The sequence below is a fragment of the Mobula hypostoma genome, chromosome 9, assembly GCF_963921235.1.
Source record: "Mobula hypostoma chromosome 9, sMobHyp1.1, whole genome shotgun sequence".
NCBI classification, from domain to species: Eukaryota; Metazoa; Chordata; class Chondrichthyes; order Myliobatiformes; family Myliobatidae; genus Mobula; species Mobula hypostoma.
The window spans coordinates 20,583,097-20,600,771 of NC_086105.1; the positions used below are offsets into that span (position 1 = coordinate 20,583,097).

Sequence of the window (17,675 nt, forward strand, 5' to 3'; positions counted from 1 at the left end):
CACAGCTCCCTCCTTCACACCCATACAACAGACACCCAAATGCAAGCAAATAACAAAGTTAAATCAATATTGCCTACCCATTGTTTAGAGCTGCAATTTAGATTTAACCTTCAATTCGTATTCAGATCTGAAGGTTGGTCACTGAAGTCAATATTCACTGTATGTCCTAACTCCAGAAACACGCTAACACATGCTATGTCACATGCAGAAATCTAAGACTTGCTCACTAACAGGTAGCTCAATATTTGTCACTATTGCAAGACCCCACAATGAAAAGAACTTCATAAATTTTGAATTAATTTCATGGTTTATCTTTTAAAGTGTAACTTGTAATGTTAAGTCTGAATGCCAAGTACCTTTTAAAACTTATTAAAATAGTTCATGACTTTGACAGAACTATCAGGCCTTTAAGGTGTACTCTATGGTTAGGACTCTTCATTACAATAATCTAAAGCACTAGACAACAAAAATTTTCCTTCCTGAATATTTGTGGGTGTATCTTATGGATTTTGGGTTGTTGATCACAGAAGTCACTATTAAGTTTCCCTATCGTGCCCCATTTTTTCAAAATCGCTTCTTTTTGTTATTTCAAATCATAATTCAGGTCCATTAAAACGTTGCCCACAATGTAAGCTGGAAAGTTTTCTATTTTGTCCAAGCATGCCTAGGCGGATGCTACATAGCAGGACAGGTTTTAGAAAGCCTATAAATTTCCGTGAAGGATTTTGATATTTGAACCGATGTTTCCTAGAATAACCGATAGCATTTGTGTTGGTCCACAAATCAAACAGGTCATCAATGACAGCCAATCCAAAGAACTTCTAGTAGGTCCAGAGAAAATCGCATGGAAGGCATTCAAGGATGTTGTTGAAAAATTTCTTGGCAACTAGAAAGCGCCGAACTATGTGCAGCAGGCTGACAACATGCTTCAAGCCTACAAAACCATGAAGTGCAACATGTCACTAAAGATTCATTTTCTGCATTCCCAATTATACTTCCCTGGAAATCTTGGCACTGTTAGTGATGAGCATGAATGGAAGGTTTCAACAGGACATTGTGGTGATGGAGAAATTGTATCAGGGCAACTGGAATATTGTTGGACACTTAAGCGAGAAGCCTCAAACACTGAGTACAAATGAAAATCATCAACAAAACATTTTTAGCTTAGTTGCACTATTGCAAGGTGTCAGCACCGTAATGCAATTACATACATTATATTCAATAAAAGTTTTTTGTTTCTCCGAATTCCTGTGTGATACAAGTAGTGTGAAATTATATTTGTGTTCAGCTTCAAGTGGTTTATCATAAACAAAAAAAAATGAGGAAGCAACACATTTGAAAAAATTTGTGGTCCAGTAACATCAAGTTACAGTCTGGACCTTGCAGGCTTCCTTACAGGCTTGGAAGGCCATTGGAAATGTCCTCCCAGTCCAGCATGGGTAAATGCTTGTGTGCAGGAACCAGTGACAGCAGTCATAGGCGAAGGGCCAAGTCAGCATGACCCAGGCCAACCTCTTTCAAGGTAATGAAATTGTTAACAAATCTACAAAGCATTAGTTTATTGGCAAGCCATGCATTTAATTGTCCCCAGAATGACTATTCATTTCAAAATGATAAAAAGTGAATGCAGATGACAGAATATTTGGGGATAGTCATTCCAATGGTCTTCATGGTTCATTTATTTTTTTGTGTGTGGCTTGAAATGATGTTATAGGCATTGGTACGGACGTCATTCAAGTATATTAGAAACAGCTCTGTAAATTAAGCAAGCAAATGACCTCCGAGAAGAAACGTTGAAGGAAGTAATTCATGGACTTGTTTATTTTTGCATATTAATTGGCCATACCAAACAGAACGTCAGGAGCATCACCACTGTATAGAAGCCAGGAGTTCAAATCACCAGCTCACCACCATGTACTGTATTGTAGGGCACTTAGAAATGCCCAGTGTTTTCAGTGTAGCTATATTTAATGCCAATTTTCCTTTCAATGTCTGTTCACTTTCTTCAGGTTTTGTTCAGAATAAAGTTTGGACGTCAGTACTGATCACCACAGAAGAGAGGTGTCTCTCCCGACAACAATCGGCCAGTAGGCATGCATTGTTCGGTGCTGCATCTTGATGTTCATGAAGGAGAATACAAATCTTGTGTTCATATCTCACATTTAAGTTGCTTTGCCAAGTTCTAACTATTGAACCTCTTGCTAGTGATATCCCATTGCCCTACAGTAGATATTCTATCATGCATTTTTTCTCTATTCCTTCTCTGATTTAAAAGCTAGAGTCTTCTGTCCTACATTTTCACCTATCTTTATAGCTGTTCTTCTATTGGCCAATGTGCAAAATTAATCAGCATCTCATATTCCTGGTATACCATTTAAGATCTTCGTGTATCTGTCCACAACTGTCTCACTTTGCAGTTTTGGCTTGACAATTTAATCACTGCTAAGGTATCCTTTTTCCCTAATGAACTTTTTCAACCCTGTTAGAGTCATGGAATTATACAGCATAGAAACAGCCGTTTGTCCAAACAGGTCCACACTGACCAAGATGTTCATCCAAGCTAGTCCCATTTACCAACATTTGGCCCATAACCTTCTAAATTTTCCCTATCCAAGCACTTTAAAAGTTATTATTGTTCCTGCATCAATCACTTCCTCTAGCAGCTTATTTCACATGTTTACCATCATCTGTTTAAAATAAAATGTTGCTTCTCAAGTTCCTATTAAATCTTTCCCCTCTTACCTTGAACCTATGACCTCTAGTTCTTGATGCCCCATCCGTGGGGGGAAATGACCTAACTGCATTCATCCTAGCTGCGGTATGTCCCTCATGATATTAACATCTCTGCAAGATCATCTCTCAGTGTCCTACACTCCAAGAAAAAAAATCATACCTCTCTCTTTAACTCAGTCTCTTGAATCCTGGCAATGCCCTTACAAATCTTATCTGCACTCTTTCTAGTTTAATAACATCTTTTCTATAGGAGGGTGAATAAAACTACACACGCTAATCTGGTACAACCATGTTATGACCTCCGAACCTCTATACTTAAATGCTCTGACTAATGAAGGCCAGTATGCCAAAAGCATCCTTCACCACCCCGCCTACCTGTGACTCCCCTTGAACTTGAACTTGAACTTCAATTCCAAGCTCCCTCTATTCTAGAATACTTGGCACAACTTACTCAGCTAATGAAGATCCTCCTATAATTTTTGATAACCTTCATCACTATCCACTGTATCACCTGTTCTGGTGTCATTTGCAAACCTACTAATCGTGCCTTGTATATTCTCATCTAAATCGTTAATATAGGTGATAAATGACAAAGGGCCTAGCACCTACCCCTGAGGCACACCAATAGTATGGACCTTCAGTCTGAGATACAACCTTCCACCATTACCCTCTGCTACCTTCCATTAAGCCAATTGTATATCCATTTAGCCAGCTCACACTGGATCATATGATCTAACTTTCCAGAGTTAGGATCTTGGTGTAACTTCATGTGCAACTTTATTAAAGGCCTTACTATAGTCGATATTAACCATATCTTCTGCCCGGCCCTCACCAACCTTCATGGTCACATCAAAACACTTAAGATGTCTCCTTAGCACAAATCCATACTCACCACACCAAATCGATCCCTGTCTTTTCAGATGGGTGTACATCTTATCCCTCACAATCCTCTCTAACTTACCTACTGCAGATATTAGACTTGTGGGTCCGTAGTTCCTGGGTTTCACTGGTCAACATCTCTGATGCTTCACACAAACTTCAATTTTACGTCCGTCAAGTTTACACAGCTGATTTCAGGTGTAACCTGCTTGTTCTAAGACACAATTTCCAATTTCCACCTACTGATCACCATTAAGAATGCTTAGTTTAACCTTTTCAACATTGTCTTCTGTGGCTCGCACTTCCAATGTTGCTGCTGCTGCTTCTCCCTACTCTAGACTTCATTATTTCCAACATTTCAGTGGTTGGCTTTATTTTTCATTCCCAGTAAGCTCCCCTGGACTAGGATGCTTCCATTGCCCCACACACATTTAATTTACCATCCTCATTGATTCCTTGAGGGAAACTGATGTTAGTTCACCAGTTTCCTTCAGCTGTCAAGACTCTGCTGTATCGTGGTCAGCTTTGAGCACTGCACGTCTTATTCCCTTGGCATATTTTCTACGCATTCAAACCTTGAAGTTGAGCACATTGTGTTTCAGCATTAAAAAAAAGGACCCAAGGTACTTACAAAAAGAAACCTGATAAGCAAACAAACAAATGAAGAAGGCTATTTATGAGCTCTACAAATATTGCAATCAAATCAATGCATAATGAAATCCTGTGTAATTTTGAGAAACACTGTTTCTGCAAGGACGGGGACTGTTAATCCAGGCTATATTAATTTAAGGTGTTTCTTTGTGAACCTTCCTCCTTCCTCTATGACTTGAGCAGTGCCTCAGGACTGAGCATAATCTTTATGTCTAAATCGACTGATGAGGCCAGTCTGGGAACCACAGATTTTTTTATATAGGGAAGAAACTGCCTAGCAGGATGAGTGATTGAGTGAATTGAAAGGTAGTGTACTCCTTATACAGGTCTTTGGAGTGCTTCTGACGTATATGGGCTCAATATTATTTCAAGTGTTGCTTCTGCGCTTTGTATGGTCATAAGGCAGGGATTTCCAAGTGTCAGGAGTGAACTTACATTTCTTCAAGCTATCTTTAAGTACATGCTTGAATCTTTTCGGCTTGATAGTCTCTTCCTGTGATAGAGCTCAGAATTGATTACCTGTATCAGGGGACTGTTGTTAGATGTGAATGATGAGGCCTGAGTGTAATTTTGGACTCAACGCCGGGTACTGACATTGATTTGGTTGTTCTTCCAGTGAGTTTGGAAGATTTTGCAGAGACAACATTGGTAGTATAATAATATTGACTAGAAGAATTGGGCATGGTTTCTGCAAGTAGAAAAGAGAAACAAACAAAATTAGAAACAGTCCTTGACCAAAGGTTCACATAACTTCTACCTATTTAATTTTCTGAATGGGCATGATGTAGGTTGACGTAAAATCTCTGACCTTCTTTGTTCCATTGTATATGTTTTCACTTGTAAATCCTACTTTTTAAATTAGCCACATCTTTGAACACCAGTGGACTGAGCTATTCAGTCATATTGCTTCCAGTTACAGAACAGATGGTTAAGAGTAATTTGTGCTTGAGGCTTCAAAAGGAAGTAATGAACATGCATGCATCAAAATTCTAACTTAGATATTTTATAAAATATGTCATGCATTTATTGAGGTTAATGGAGTATTTATTTTGTTTAGTATAAAACTGAAAGTAAATGTTTTACATAGTGAAACAACATACTTAACATTAAATGACAGAACCTGTTGTATAATTCCTCACATTTTTTTTACATTCAGCTGAATCGCTAATGTTTTCTGTTGGTAAATGTCAAATTTATTGAATAGTTTTGTGAGATTTTGGTAAATTGAATCATAAATAGTATCATTGTGTGTATTCATAAATCATTTTTGAGCCAGCAAAGCAATTTATCAATCACAACAGAAAATATTTTTTGGTACCTAAAAGGATTTTTTTTATCACACATAAGGAGTTTTATTTTTGCACCACCTCAAAATCATACTTACTCAATAAAGTGCAGTTTTAGGTAATGAATTTAGTGAAATAAAACAGACTGATTTATTTGTATGGGTGGAAGCAACTGTTGGAGCTATCTCAGTTGTTGATTACATATGTATTCGCATGCTTGCATCTAATTGTTTCACATATTCCTATAGATGTTAGTATTTCATCAATGTACTTATTTTTCATGAATGGTTTATTTTTAATCTAGATCAATATTCAGTGTTGATGGCTGCCTGTGCTAGCAGTGAGTCAGAAGAAAAAGTGATGAAATGTGTAGAGTTGCTATTGTCCAGAAATGCAGATCCAAATGCTGCCAGCAGGTAGGAGCACTTACTCTATAATTAAATGCTATGTCAGCAGAAAGAAAACTGCTCACAAAATTAATTTCCTTTCTTGAAAAAAGCTTGAATCTCGGTTAGAAGACAATACCAAACTCCAAATGGTGTTGTCTTCGGACCTAGAAAAAGTTTTTAAATGGCTACAGCAGAGAAAGGTAAAGACAACAAAAATGGGGAATGCAGAATAAAGTTATGTACAATTATGCATTTGTACATCATTTATCATAGCACCTCGTGATATTGTTTAATTGCAACAGATAACATACTGAATATTCAGCTTCAAGACTCAGGGTTCAACGTGCTTTCAGCTTATCTTTATTCAGTTTGTAAGATAAAAATTCCTGGGTGTTTTTGTACTTTACAATGCCTCTCTCCCTCTCCTCTCCAACCCCTTCCCTCTCTGCAGCAAACCTAGAGCTTTCAGTCTTATTACCCACCTATATGTGTAGGAGTTGGAAACCTTCTGGTCAAATGTACATTGCAAGTACAGGAAAACTTTTTTGCTGGGAAATGAGGAGTTGACTATAGGTTTGGGACAGTAGCTTACACGTAGGAACTTTTAAAACACACCAATGTATTTTTAAACATCTATTTAAATCATTAAATTTGATCAGAAATGTTATGTATTTATTTTAGCAATACAGTGTGGAGTGGCCCTTCCCAGCCCTTCAAGCCACTTTGTCCCAGCACTCTCTGACAAACCCGATTTACCCCGACCTAATCAGGGACAATTTGTAATGACCAATTAATAAAGGCTAGACTCCTGCAATGTTACAATTAAATGTTGTTCGTGCAACCAGTTCTTTCTACTGGTGATCTATCCAGAATCATTATATTCTAATGGATTTAATTTTGTTCAGTTTATGTTTTTGCAAAGGGAAATTCCTCTCATACTGCTTATACAATTAAATATCTGATAAATATTTATTGTCTTCATCTTTTTCTGCTGTAACCATTTGAAAACTTGTTTGTAAATCCTGATGAAGAGTCTCAACCTAAAACATTGACTCTTTATTTTTCTCCATAAATGCTTGACCTGCTGAGTTCCTCTAGCATTTTGTGAGTGTTATTCTAAATATTTTAAAGGGTTTTAAAAACATAAGGGAACTGTAGGATTTAGTTGATTATAGGGAGCTGTGAATCATTTATTTTATCATTTAGCTGTTCTTTAATCTTTATTTCTGTGTTCTTGTTTCTGCATGCTTTAAACGATTTCAGAAATCAACTTTATTATTATTATTATTATAGTGCCTTGTTATTAACCTAGCTTCCTTTTTGCAATGTTAAATGTCCTACAGGAACAGTACATCCCATTTAGTTTATGTCTTTATGAACTTTTAAAGCTCTCGGTGGACCTCTGGTGGTAGAAATGTTTAATACATTTTGGCATTAATAATACTTTAAGTCAAAGAGCTTTGGACTATTATTTCATATCTTACAAAGAAAACAATTTTGCTGCTTTGAATCTGCTGTATCCATGGTATTATTTGCCTATGAGCTAGTGCTGTTTGTGCATAAACAAAATCAAACTTGTGAGTATTCCTGTCACTGAATTTAACTTGATGATATTTTTCTAAACCTTTTCGATACATGTTTAATCTTCAGAACTATTTCAATCCAAGTTACCTGCAGATCCCCTCTCTGTGTAATGAAAGGATATTAAAGTCAATCTTTATTCTGCAGATCACTAGGATATACCTTTAAAGAGCATGACAAATGAAATTATTGAAAAATGCTGAGCAACACACGCAAATGCTGGAGGAACTGAGCAAGTCAGGCAGCACCTATGGAGCGAAATAAACAGTTGACAATTCAGGACGAGAGCCTTTCCCCACCATAGGTGTTGCCTGTCTTGGAAAGTTCCTCAAGCATTTTGCATGTGATGATCAAAATTTCCAGTACCTGCAAAATATTTTGTCTTTTATAAATTGAAAAATGCTCTTATTTAGAGCTTCAGTAAAACTACACTATTGCAGTTTTTCCACTATAGTTAAAACTTTTAATGCACAACTTCTCCAGAAAATAATACAGTTGAATCAATTGTTAAGCATTAGTGATTAAATATTGAGTTTTATATCAACCCATATAAAAGATTATTTACACACTTCAAATTCTACATTAATTAAATTCTTATTTTTATGAGGAGTATTTATTTCTGATTTGTATTTCGATAATAACTTTAACCTTTTACCCCTTTTCAGTAGTCAGATGACCCCACTGATGTATGCGGCCAGACAAGGACATACTCAGGCTGTTATACTACTAGTGTCTCATGGAGCAGAAATAAATGTCCAAGATGACAGAGGATACACAGTAAACACCTTTGGTCAAGTTTTATTAGTTGGAGTAGAATGTGAACATTATTTCTTGTTTCAAAGTAGCTCAGTTGTTTAGTATGTGATTATGTTGAAGCAAAAGCTACTTTTCAGTAAATAAGCTCTGCAAGGGGAGGAGAGAATGTGGCTAAGTTATGACTAGAGCATTACTAACATTTAACAATATTACTTAGTAGTTTGATTTTGCAGAGGGAGTCATTAAAATTTGGTTCATGCTGATTTATTCCTTGGTATGCATTTTTAATTAATTTTGAAGCTGTTTAGATATATCTGCTGCTATTTTACCGAAGATTATTACACTTTGCAATTTTTACAAGCCTGAAAATCAACTTTCCTTCATAGGCACTAATATGGGCGTCAAGTCAAGGCCACAAAAGTACAGCACTGAAGTTAATTGACTTCGGAGCTGATAAGACACTGAAGACCAAATATGGAGAAACGGCAGCTGAAATTGCTGAGAAAAAACATCATTCACAGGTAACCATCAAAAACAAAGAGGTAACATTAGGTGAATTTGGTAGATTGTTTAATATACCAAATTAAGATAAAGATTGTATTAACTACCAGTTAGATGGTTGTACTTATAACTTTTCTGATATGTTTCACATTTTAGTTAAAGCATTAATTGAACTTTGAGGGTTTTAAAAGGATAATATTCAATCTTTACAGTGCCTGCAAGTCACTTAGCACTGCTAAATATCATAGCTGAATGCAGTCCTTAAATATAATTCTTTTGCCATTTGACCATTGTGCTAGCGGTTTGCGTCCTCTATGTTCATTGACAAAATTTAGATTCCTTAATTGTTTATTCTCTATTATTGCTGTATGTGAAAGTGGTTAAATTGATGAAATAATAACTAAAACAAAAAATTACCCAAGCATATTGACTGTGTCCTCAAAAACTAAATTGCAGAGCTATAGGAAAATGAAGCTGACAGGATCTCTCCACAATCAGCTGGCACAGATTTAATGTATAATTTTAAATATGATTCCTTTACAGATTTAAAATTGGTGTTCTGACATGTACTCTTGCATATATAGACTACTTATGAAAAATATCATGCAAAAAGGATCACTTCTCTGATTCTTGGCAGTTAAAAAGATCTTTTTTTTCCTCTTCCTCCAGTTGGCAATGCTACTCAAAGTAACTTCAATTTCATCATTATCAAAAAAACTCCAGAACATGTCTAAAGATGAGGCAATTTACAAATACTTCGTAAATAATTCTAATATGGAAAGCAACAGTATCAGGTAATTAACACTGTGCATTTTCTTGTAAAGCATTGTGATCTATTTTGATTGTTCATAGGTTTTCATCAAATTTTACATTTTCCAAGCATCCTCACTGCAAAACAATCACTCTGTTGGGAGTATTCTAAAGGCTCCCCCTAATAGGCAAATTTTGGAAAGGTGCAAAACTAACAGGATTATTGTCATGGGTGCCTTTGACTTCCTCGATATTGATTGTGCCTCCTCAGTGCAAGAGGCTTAGATGAGGCAGAATTTGTAAGTTGTATCCTGACATGTGGGTGGGCCAATATGAGGAGAGGCCATACTGGATCTAGTACTAGGCAATGAATATGACCAGGTGACAGTTCTGTCAGTGGGAGAGGATTCTGGAGACAGTAAGCACAACTCCCTGACTTTAAGCATAGCCTCAGACAAAGATGGGGTGGTGGATTGTAGGAAAAGTATTTAATTGGGAGAGGACTAATTATGATGCTATTAGGCAGGAATCTGGGAGTGTAAAGTGGGGTACAGATGTTCTCTGGGAAATGCACAACAGAAATGTGGAGGTTGTTTAGGGAGCACTTGCATGGGATTCTGGGTAAGTTTGTCCCATTGAGGCAAAGAAAGGATGATAGACTGAAGTAACCATGATTGACAAAGCAGAGGTAGAACATTTAGTGAAGTGGTCGAAAGATACATACTTAACTGTTAGGACGCAGAGATCAGATAGGGCTCTTGAGAGAGATAAGATAGCCAAGAAAGAACTTAAGAAGAGACTTAGGAGAGCTGGAAGAGAGCATGGGAAGGCCTTGGCAAACAGGATTAAGGAAAACCTCAAAGCATTCTACATGTCTGTGAAGAACAGGATGACTAGAGTGAGGGTAGGACCAATGAGGAATAAAAGTGGAAATATATGCCTGGAGTAGGAGGAGACAGGGAAATCCTTAGTGAAATCTTTGCTTCACTATTCTCCAGTGAAAGGGATGTAAGTTCAGCGTGGAATGGATAACATGCTGGAATGTCAAGGTTAAGAAAAAGGATGTATTAGATCTTTTGAAAAACAATAGGAAGGTAAGTGCCCCTGGTCGGGTGGGATGTACATCAGGTTACTACAGAAAGTGAGGAAAGAGATTGCTGGAGTCTTGGTGATGAACTGTGTGTCCTTACTGGCCATAGGAATAGTAACAGAAGATTGGAGTGTGACAGATGTTTTTTCAAGAAAGTTCGTAGGATAATCCCAGGAATTAGGTGGGAAAGTTGGTGGAGAGGATTCTTAGAGACAGGATGTACAAGTCTTTTAAAGAGTGTCATCTGATTAGGGATAGTCTACATGGCTTTGTGATGGGTAGACCATGCCTCGCAAACCTGACTTGACTTTTTTGAGGAAATGACAAAAAATTGATCAGGGTAGAGTGGTGGATGTGGTGTATGTTGATGTTAGTAAGGCATTTGACAAGGTTCTGCTTGGTAAGCTCATTCAGGAACTCAGGAGGCACGAGATTCAGGAAAACCTGGCTGCAGGGATTTGGAATTGTCTTGCCCACAGAAGGCAGAGGGTTGTAGTAAATGGAGTGTAGATCCGTTTGAGATCTGTGACAAATGGTATTCCCAAGGGTTCTGTCCTGGAAACGCTGCTGTTTGTTTTTTTATAAATGACTTGGATGTGGAAGTGGAAGAGTGGGTTAGTAAGTTTGCAGATGACAGGATGGTTTCGTAGTGTTGAGAATAGGATAGAAGGTTGTTGTAGTTTACAACAGGACATTGATAGGATGCAGAGCTGGGCTAAGAAGAGGCAGATGGAGTTCAATCTGAAGAAGTGTGAACTGGTATACTTTGGAAGGTTGAACTTGAAAGCAGAGTATAAGGTTAATGACGAATTCTTAGCAGTGTGGAAGAACAGAGGGATCTTGGGGTCCAAGTCCATAGATCCCTCAAAGTTGCAGTGCAAGTTAAGAAGCTGTATGGTGTGTTGGTCTTCATTAGTCAGCGAATTGAATTCAAGAGCCACAAGGTAATGTTGCAGCTCTATAAAACTGGTTAATCCACACTTTATAATCAGTTCTGATCACCTCGTTATAGAGAGAATATAGAAGCTTTAGAGAGAATGCAGAGGAGATTTACCAAGGCGCTGCCTAGATCAGAGAACATTAACTTACGAAGAAAAATTGAGCAAGCAAAGGCTTTTTTCTTTGAAGTGAAGGAGGATGAGAGGTGACTTATTAGAGCTACAGTATGTAGGATGATAAGGGGCATAGGTAGAGTGGACAGCCAGTGCCCTTTTTCCAGGGCAGCAATACAAGAGGACATACTTTTAAGGTGATTGGAGGAAGGTACAGAAGGTCAGAGGTAAATTTTTTACACAAAGAATAGTAAGTGTATGAAACGCAACACTGGAAGTGAAGGTAGAGGCAGATACATCAAGGGAATCTAAGAAATTCTTGGATAGGCATACAGATGAAAGAAAAAGAAGGCTATGCTGAAGGGAAAGTTGGATTGATCTTGGAGTAGGTTAAAAGATCAGCACAACCTCATGGACTGAAGGGACTGTGCTGTAATATTCTATGTCTTTAGTCATTTTGAACAATTATACCTGATTAACTATTCTTCAATTTAAAATTAAGCACAAAGAAAATTGTTGCATAGAATTGTATTTAAATATTTACTTGATATAAGAATATGTAATATCTTGCTTTCATTTTCATTAAATAATGAATGTTGAAAAAATATTACATGTGAGGGCATTTATTCATTGGTTATGAATTAATTCATCTTGTAAAATTCATGTAGGGAAAAAATTAACTGAAGATGTATATAGAGGACTGCACTGGTTTACCAAACACAAGGATCACAGGCTGATGGTTCACAGTGAGATACTTGAGGGATTTGTTTTGCAAAATTGACAAGGGTATCTCTTCTATGATACCTATTTTATCGAATAATGTAACATCCATTTTTAGTTAATTAAAACAACACACTTTTTTCTTATGCATGTAATAGAGCCAGAATTTTTTCTCCTCTAAACCTCACACCCATGAGGCCAAGGAGAAACGTATGTCCGCTTATAACATGGGATTCATTGTAGATGGAAAACAGGGTCTGCATAATGGAAAATTGAAACATAGCAGTTCTCTAGGAATGTAACTCCTCCATAATGTGGGAGAATACAGAGTTGGTCTATGTTCATTTGTAATATCTACTATGAGAATCAAATTCCTTTTTATATTTATATGGAACCCAAATTATCTTTGGAAAATGAATTCAGAAATATATTTGATTGGAATATTAATTCATTCCTTTGTAAGAAATGTTTAATATGTTATCTATGTTCTTTTTCATCAGTTTTCATAGTTCAGTTTCAGCTTTTGGTGAAATGGAACTATTTCTGTCTGGACTTGATCTTGAACATCTTATGGAGTTATTTAAGGTGTGTTTATTTTCTTGATAATGAAAATTATTATTAGCAATATAATTAGTCCTTGAGTTAATTATTAAAATATCTTTCATCAGTGGCATGCTTGTTTGATTTCACTGTTTTCCAAGACCTTAACTGAATGTACACTATTTGCAAGATCTTAAAACAGAGGCTATGATGCAGGACGAGAGCGAATACTCCTCGTTTTCTACTGAGTTACTCTGCATGAATCTGCGTACTGGCAAAATGAACTGGTCCCAGGCACATACTCAAACTTTTTTTGAATGTACATGTTAAGGAACAAAAAGTTGTCTATGTAAATATAGCGATCAATTTCAAGATTCCTACTTTTTGGTAATGGAGAGCAGTCTTTATACTTTATTGGATACAAAGAAGAATGCTGTAATTGTATCTAAGACTTTTTTACACATGGGAATTGGTGCTTCTATGCTTTGTGGTTAATTGTAGTTTTATATTTTCAAAGGTAGGTATTTTACTTGTTGCACATTAGAAACTATCTTAGCCCAATGGGAAGATGATTCGTAAACGATTAGCAATTAATAATATGGAAATGTTTCAGCTTTATGTGGATTATCATTAGAGGTTAACCTCCAGTTTAATAAATCATGGACAAGTTAACAACAAATATTCCTAAAGAGTTGAGTTGTTGAACTGTTATTTTATGATATAACTGTTTATCAGTGCATCTCAATTCCTTGCTTCTGATTTTAACATGTTTTCTTTTATTGCATTTAAGGAGAATGATATATCTTTTAGAGATCTTCTAACAATGGGGAAAGAAGATCTTGAAAAGGTTGGCAATTTTTAAAGTTCTTTTTCATTTATGATATTTAGTCAGAAATCTTCATAGCACAGACACAAGAAAAAGGTTGACCTCTTTTTTTAAACAGCTATTGCAATTATACTTATTTTACTTTGAACATAAATCACTCACAACTGAGCTCTGTGTTTTTTTTTTAGTATACTTCTAAAAATAGCAACCTTTGCTAACACACAGACCATACTATAACCTCTATGGTGAGCAGACATATTCCTCATTAACTTTTGAGTGAGTGATGTCTGTGTTGCTAGGCGCAAATCTAAAACTTAGGAGCTCAGACACTGTTCTGTGGTACTGCTTCCTGGCATAATTTGTGTGCCAGAACATGCTGATTGCTCAGAGATTACATATGTGTATATTTAATATACTTCTATATGCATGTATACTTACTTGATTGTGGGTACCATGGTGGTTATTCACAGGCACTGATTGGAAAACTTGCTCTGCTGTATCAATTATGGTCTTTTACCATTGTAACAAAAAGACACTTAGTTGCAAAATTTCCGTTGCTTACATCCTTTTCATTATGCTCAGATATGGAAGTAGATTATTAATATATAAACATTAGTGATCTTTATATAACTCTTCATCTCCAACTTTACAAACGCACTAGACTTAGTTTGTGTTGCTGGATTTTGTGGTTCATCTGATAGCTTGACTTATCACATATGGTGCACCCTACTTCATTGACTTCCAGTCCCTCACTGTTACTTGGCTGTCTTCTCTAGTCTTGCCTGAGGCAGAGTATAGCCTGCTGCAATGCTACCACAGATTCACCTATCACAAAGAGTTACTGGTTGTACAACGTTGTTCAACAAAATACTAATGATAGACATTAGTATTCCCTTTAAATCTCAGATTAAATATTTCAATAGATTAAATTCGTATCATTGCTGCCTTTCTTGAAAGTTTTTTTCAGCAGTATTACTTGGATGCTCCCTCAAAATTTCCTCAACTGATAAAATTTTCTAGTGACAGATTTAAAAGGAAATGCCAGATTGTGCAGACGAAGAAGATACTAATTTTAATTTCCAGTGTGGTCCAAATCATTCCACCTGTATGGTTGTTTTAGTTAATTGTATCAAAATTGCTTTAGGAAGACCGAACAGCTGCTGCTTGCATTTCTACAAGAGCCTGGCTATCAGACCCAAGCTCAAAAGGGTGAGGTTGAAATAGGATGTCAAAAAGAGCGTCAGTATTCAGATTTGGATGAGATCAGGCCGGGTGAACTCTTCATAATTAAATGCACTGAGGCTCTGTACTTCATTTAGATCTTGGCTACCTAATTGGAGCCTTTCAGAACCCAAGCAAGTGTGATGAGGTGAAGAAATCAAATCTAATGAAAAAACTAGTAAATCGATTAAGTTTAAGGATCTGTTTTATATTAAAACAAATAAAATGTTTGTATTGATAGATCCAAGCGGACTTTATTTTGTTTGATTAATGCAGTGCCCTTCTTGGCAAGTGAAAGTAGACTAACCTAACCATGAAACTATAATTATTTCAATGTTGCTGTTTAAAAAAAAACAGATGTCATGCAGTGTTCTCAAATAATTTACTGTCTGCCTTCTGGCCCAAAACTAGGCACTAATTAGTTTATCACTTGGCTCAAACCATCAAAGAAACTGATAAACATGCTAGACTGTTTACCTAGTCATCAAACAAAAATGGGAAATGTAATGCGTTTAACTTTTAGTATTGGATGGACACAATTTGTCCAGTCTCATGACTTTTCAGGAGAAATAGTTATGTATTAGTATGGACTTTGCAAACTGAGACCAGAAAGTAAGAGTAAATGGCTATTTTCAGTAAAATAGGTGGTAACTAGTGAAGTGGTCCAGGGATTAGAACTGTACAATATATACCAGTTGCTTAGATGAAAGTCAAAAGGGGCATGTTTCCAATTTTCTGAAGTGAGAAAGAAAACTCTTAACCATAGTACCTGTTCGAAGTACAGGTGTCCCCCGCTTTTCGAATGTTCGCTTTACGAAACCTCACTGTTACAAAAGACCTACATTAGTACCCTGTTTTTGCTAACAGAAGGTGTTTTCACTGTTATGAAAAAAATCAGCGCGCAATAAAAGGCAGCGTGCGCCCCGAGCAGCCGCTCTCCCCCGGATTCGGAACAGCATTGTTTTAACACGTGCCTGTGAGCAGCCGTTTGCAAGATGAGTTCAGAGGTATTGGAAAAGCCTGAAAGAGCTCGTAAGGGTGTTACACTTAGCGTAAAACTAGACATAATTAAGCGTTTTGATCGTGGTGAACGAAGTAAGGACAATGTGAGTTTGGCTTGCGGAAGCTGACGAAGATGATGTTGAAGAGGTTTTGGCATCCCATGACCAAGAACTGATCGATGAAGAGCTGATGCAATTGGAAGAGGAAAGGATAATCAAAACCGTATGCAGTAGCGAAATGAACATGAAGCAACTGCGTGAGATTTTCGCTGCAATGATAAAGTACGACTTTAATTTTGAAAGGGTACATAGGTTTAGGGGACATTTGCAGGATGGTTTGAGTGCTTACAAAGAACTGTATGATAGAAAAATGCGCGAGGCTCAGCAGTCAAGCAAGCCTTCCACCTCAGCCACAGCAGACGACGAACCTCGACCTTCGACATCAAGGCGGGCAGTCATAGGAGAAGATGAGCCACCTGCTCTAATGGAAACAGTCGACGAGATGATACCTCAGTGACCCACCACCCCAACCCTCAGGCCACGGACAGATACCGATTCGCAGAGAATGCAGCGGTAGCTGGGACGCACACGGCACATCTTTAAGAAAATAGCCAAAATAAACATGCTAATTAATTAGGTGCCACCGGACACGTAATTAATTAGCATGTTTATTTCGGCTTTTTCCTTAAAGATGTGCTGTGTGCCGTCCGGCTACCGCTGGACCCCTGCGTGCTTCACGGCAATATATCGGCCGGCAGCCTGGAGGGTGGGGGCCACTGCACCACCCCAGCCTGCGACGACTCAGTCTAACACACCATCATCAGTATGCTCTGCGCTGTCTTCACAATTCCAGTAAGTGATACTACACTGTACATACATTATTTCTACTTTATATAGGCTGTGTATTTTTACGTGTTATTTGGTATGATTTGGCAGCTTCATAGCTTAAAGGTTACTGGAGAGCGCTTGCGCCGTGTTTTTGCTGATGGCGCTTGTGTGAGATTTTCTACCGAGAGCACTTGCGTGAGATTTTCACTTCGGAGAACAGTACCGGCAATGATTGTGGAAAAGTATTTCTACTTTATATAGGCTGTGTATTTATCATATCATTCCTGCTTTTACTATATGTTACTGTTATTTTAGGTTTTATGTGTTATTTGGCATGATTTGGTAGGTTATTTTTGGGTCTGTGAACGCTCACAAAATTTTCCCATATGAATAAATGGTAATTGCTTCTTCGCTTTACGACATTTCGGCTTACGAACAGTTTCATAGGAACGCTCTCCCTTCGGATGGAGGGGGAAACCTGTATTTCCACAAATTGGTCAAATATGGTTCTCCTTCCTCAAAACTATTTGCCTCCATCTAGTGTTCTGTTATAATGCCGTTTGTAATGGCTTCTTCCTGTGTCAGATATTCAGCTAACTGGCCTACGGTTTCCTCCTTTGTCTCTATCAGATGAGCTACATTTGAACAATTGAGTTGCATTTGCTTGTTTTCCAAGCTAATAAATTGCATTTTAATATCATAGTCGATCATGGATGTTGCATCTTAGCTATCTACATGACATGCAAATCAGGGCAGTAGAATATACAGAGCAAGCTCCCCCTCTCCATGCAGCTGATGAATCCAAAAGAACGGCAGAAACTGATAGAGTTTGGCACCAGGAGTTGCCAGTCAGTGTTGAACTGCCTTAGGA

At 37.3% G+C, this 17,675-nt stretch overlaps 1 protein-coding gene across 2 annotated transcripts in view; it reads left to right on the forward strand.

Annotated features, from left to right (window-relative positions):
* The window catches only part of asz1 (ankyrin repeat, SAM and basic leucine zipper domain containing 1), an 89,084-nt gene that overhangs the window by 39,047 nt on the left and 32,362 nt on the right, over positions 1–17,675 (forward strand). For both annotated transcript variants that reach the window (XM_063059626.1, XM_063059627.1), the window contains exons 4-9: positions 5,854–5,965; positions 8,185–8,296; positions 8,662–8,796; positions 9,446–9,570; positions 12,889–12,973; positions 13,719–13,775. In XM_063059626.1, coding sequence (XP_062915696.1) covers positions 5,854–5,965; positions 8,185–8,296; positions 8,662–8,796; positions 9,446–9,570; positions 12,889–12,973; positions 13,719–13,775 — 626 coding nt within the window. The remainder of the gene's footprint in view (positions 1–5,853; positions 5,966–8,184; positions 8,297–8,661; positions 8,797–9,445; positions 9,571–12,888; positions 12,974–13,718; positions 13,776–17,675) is intronic.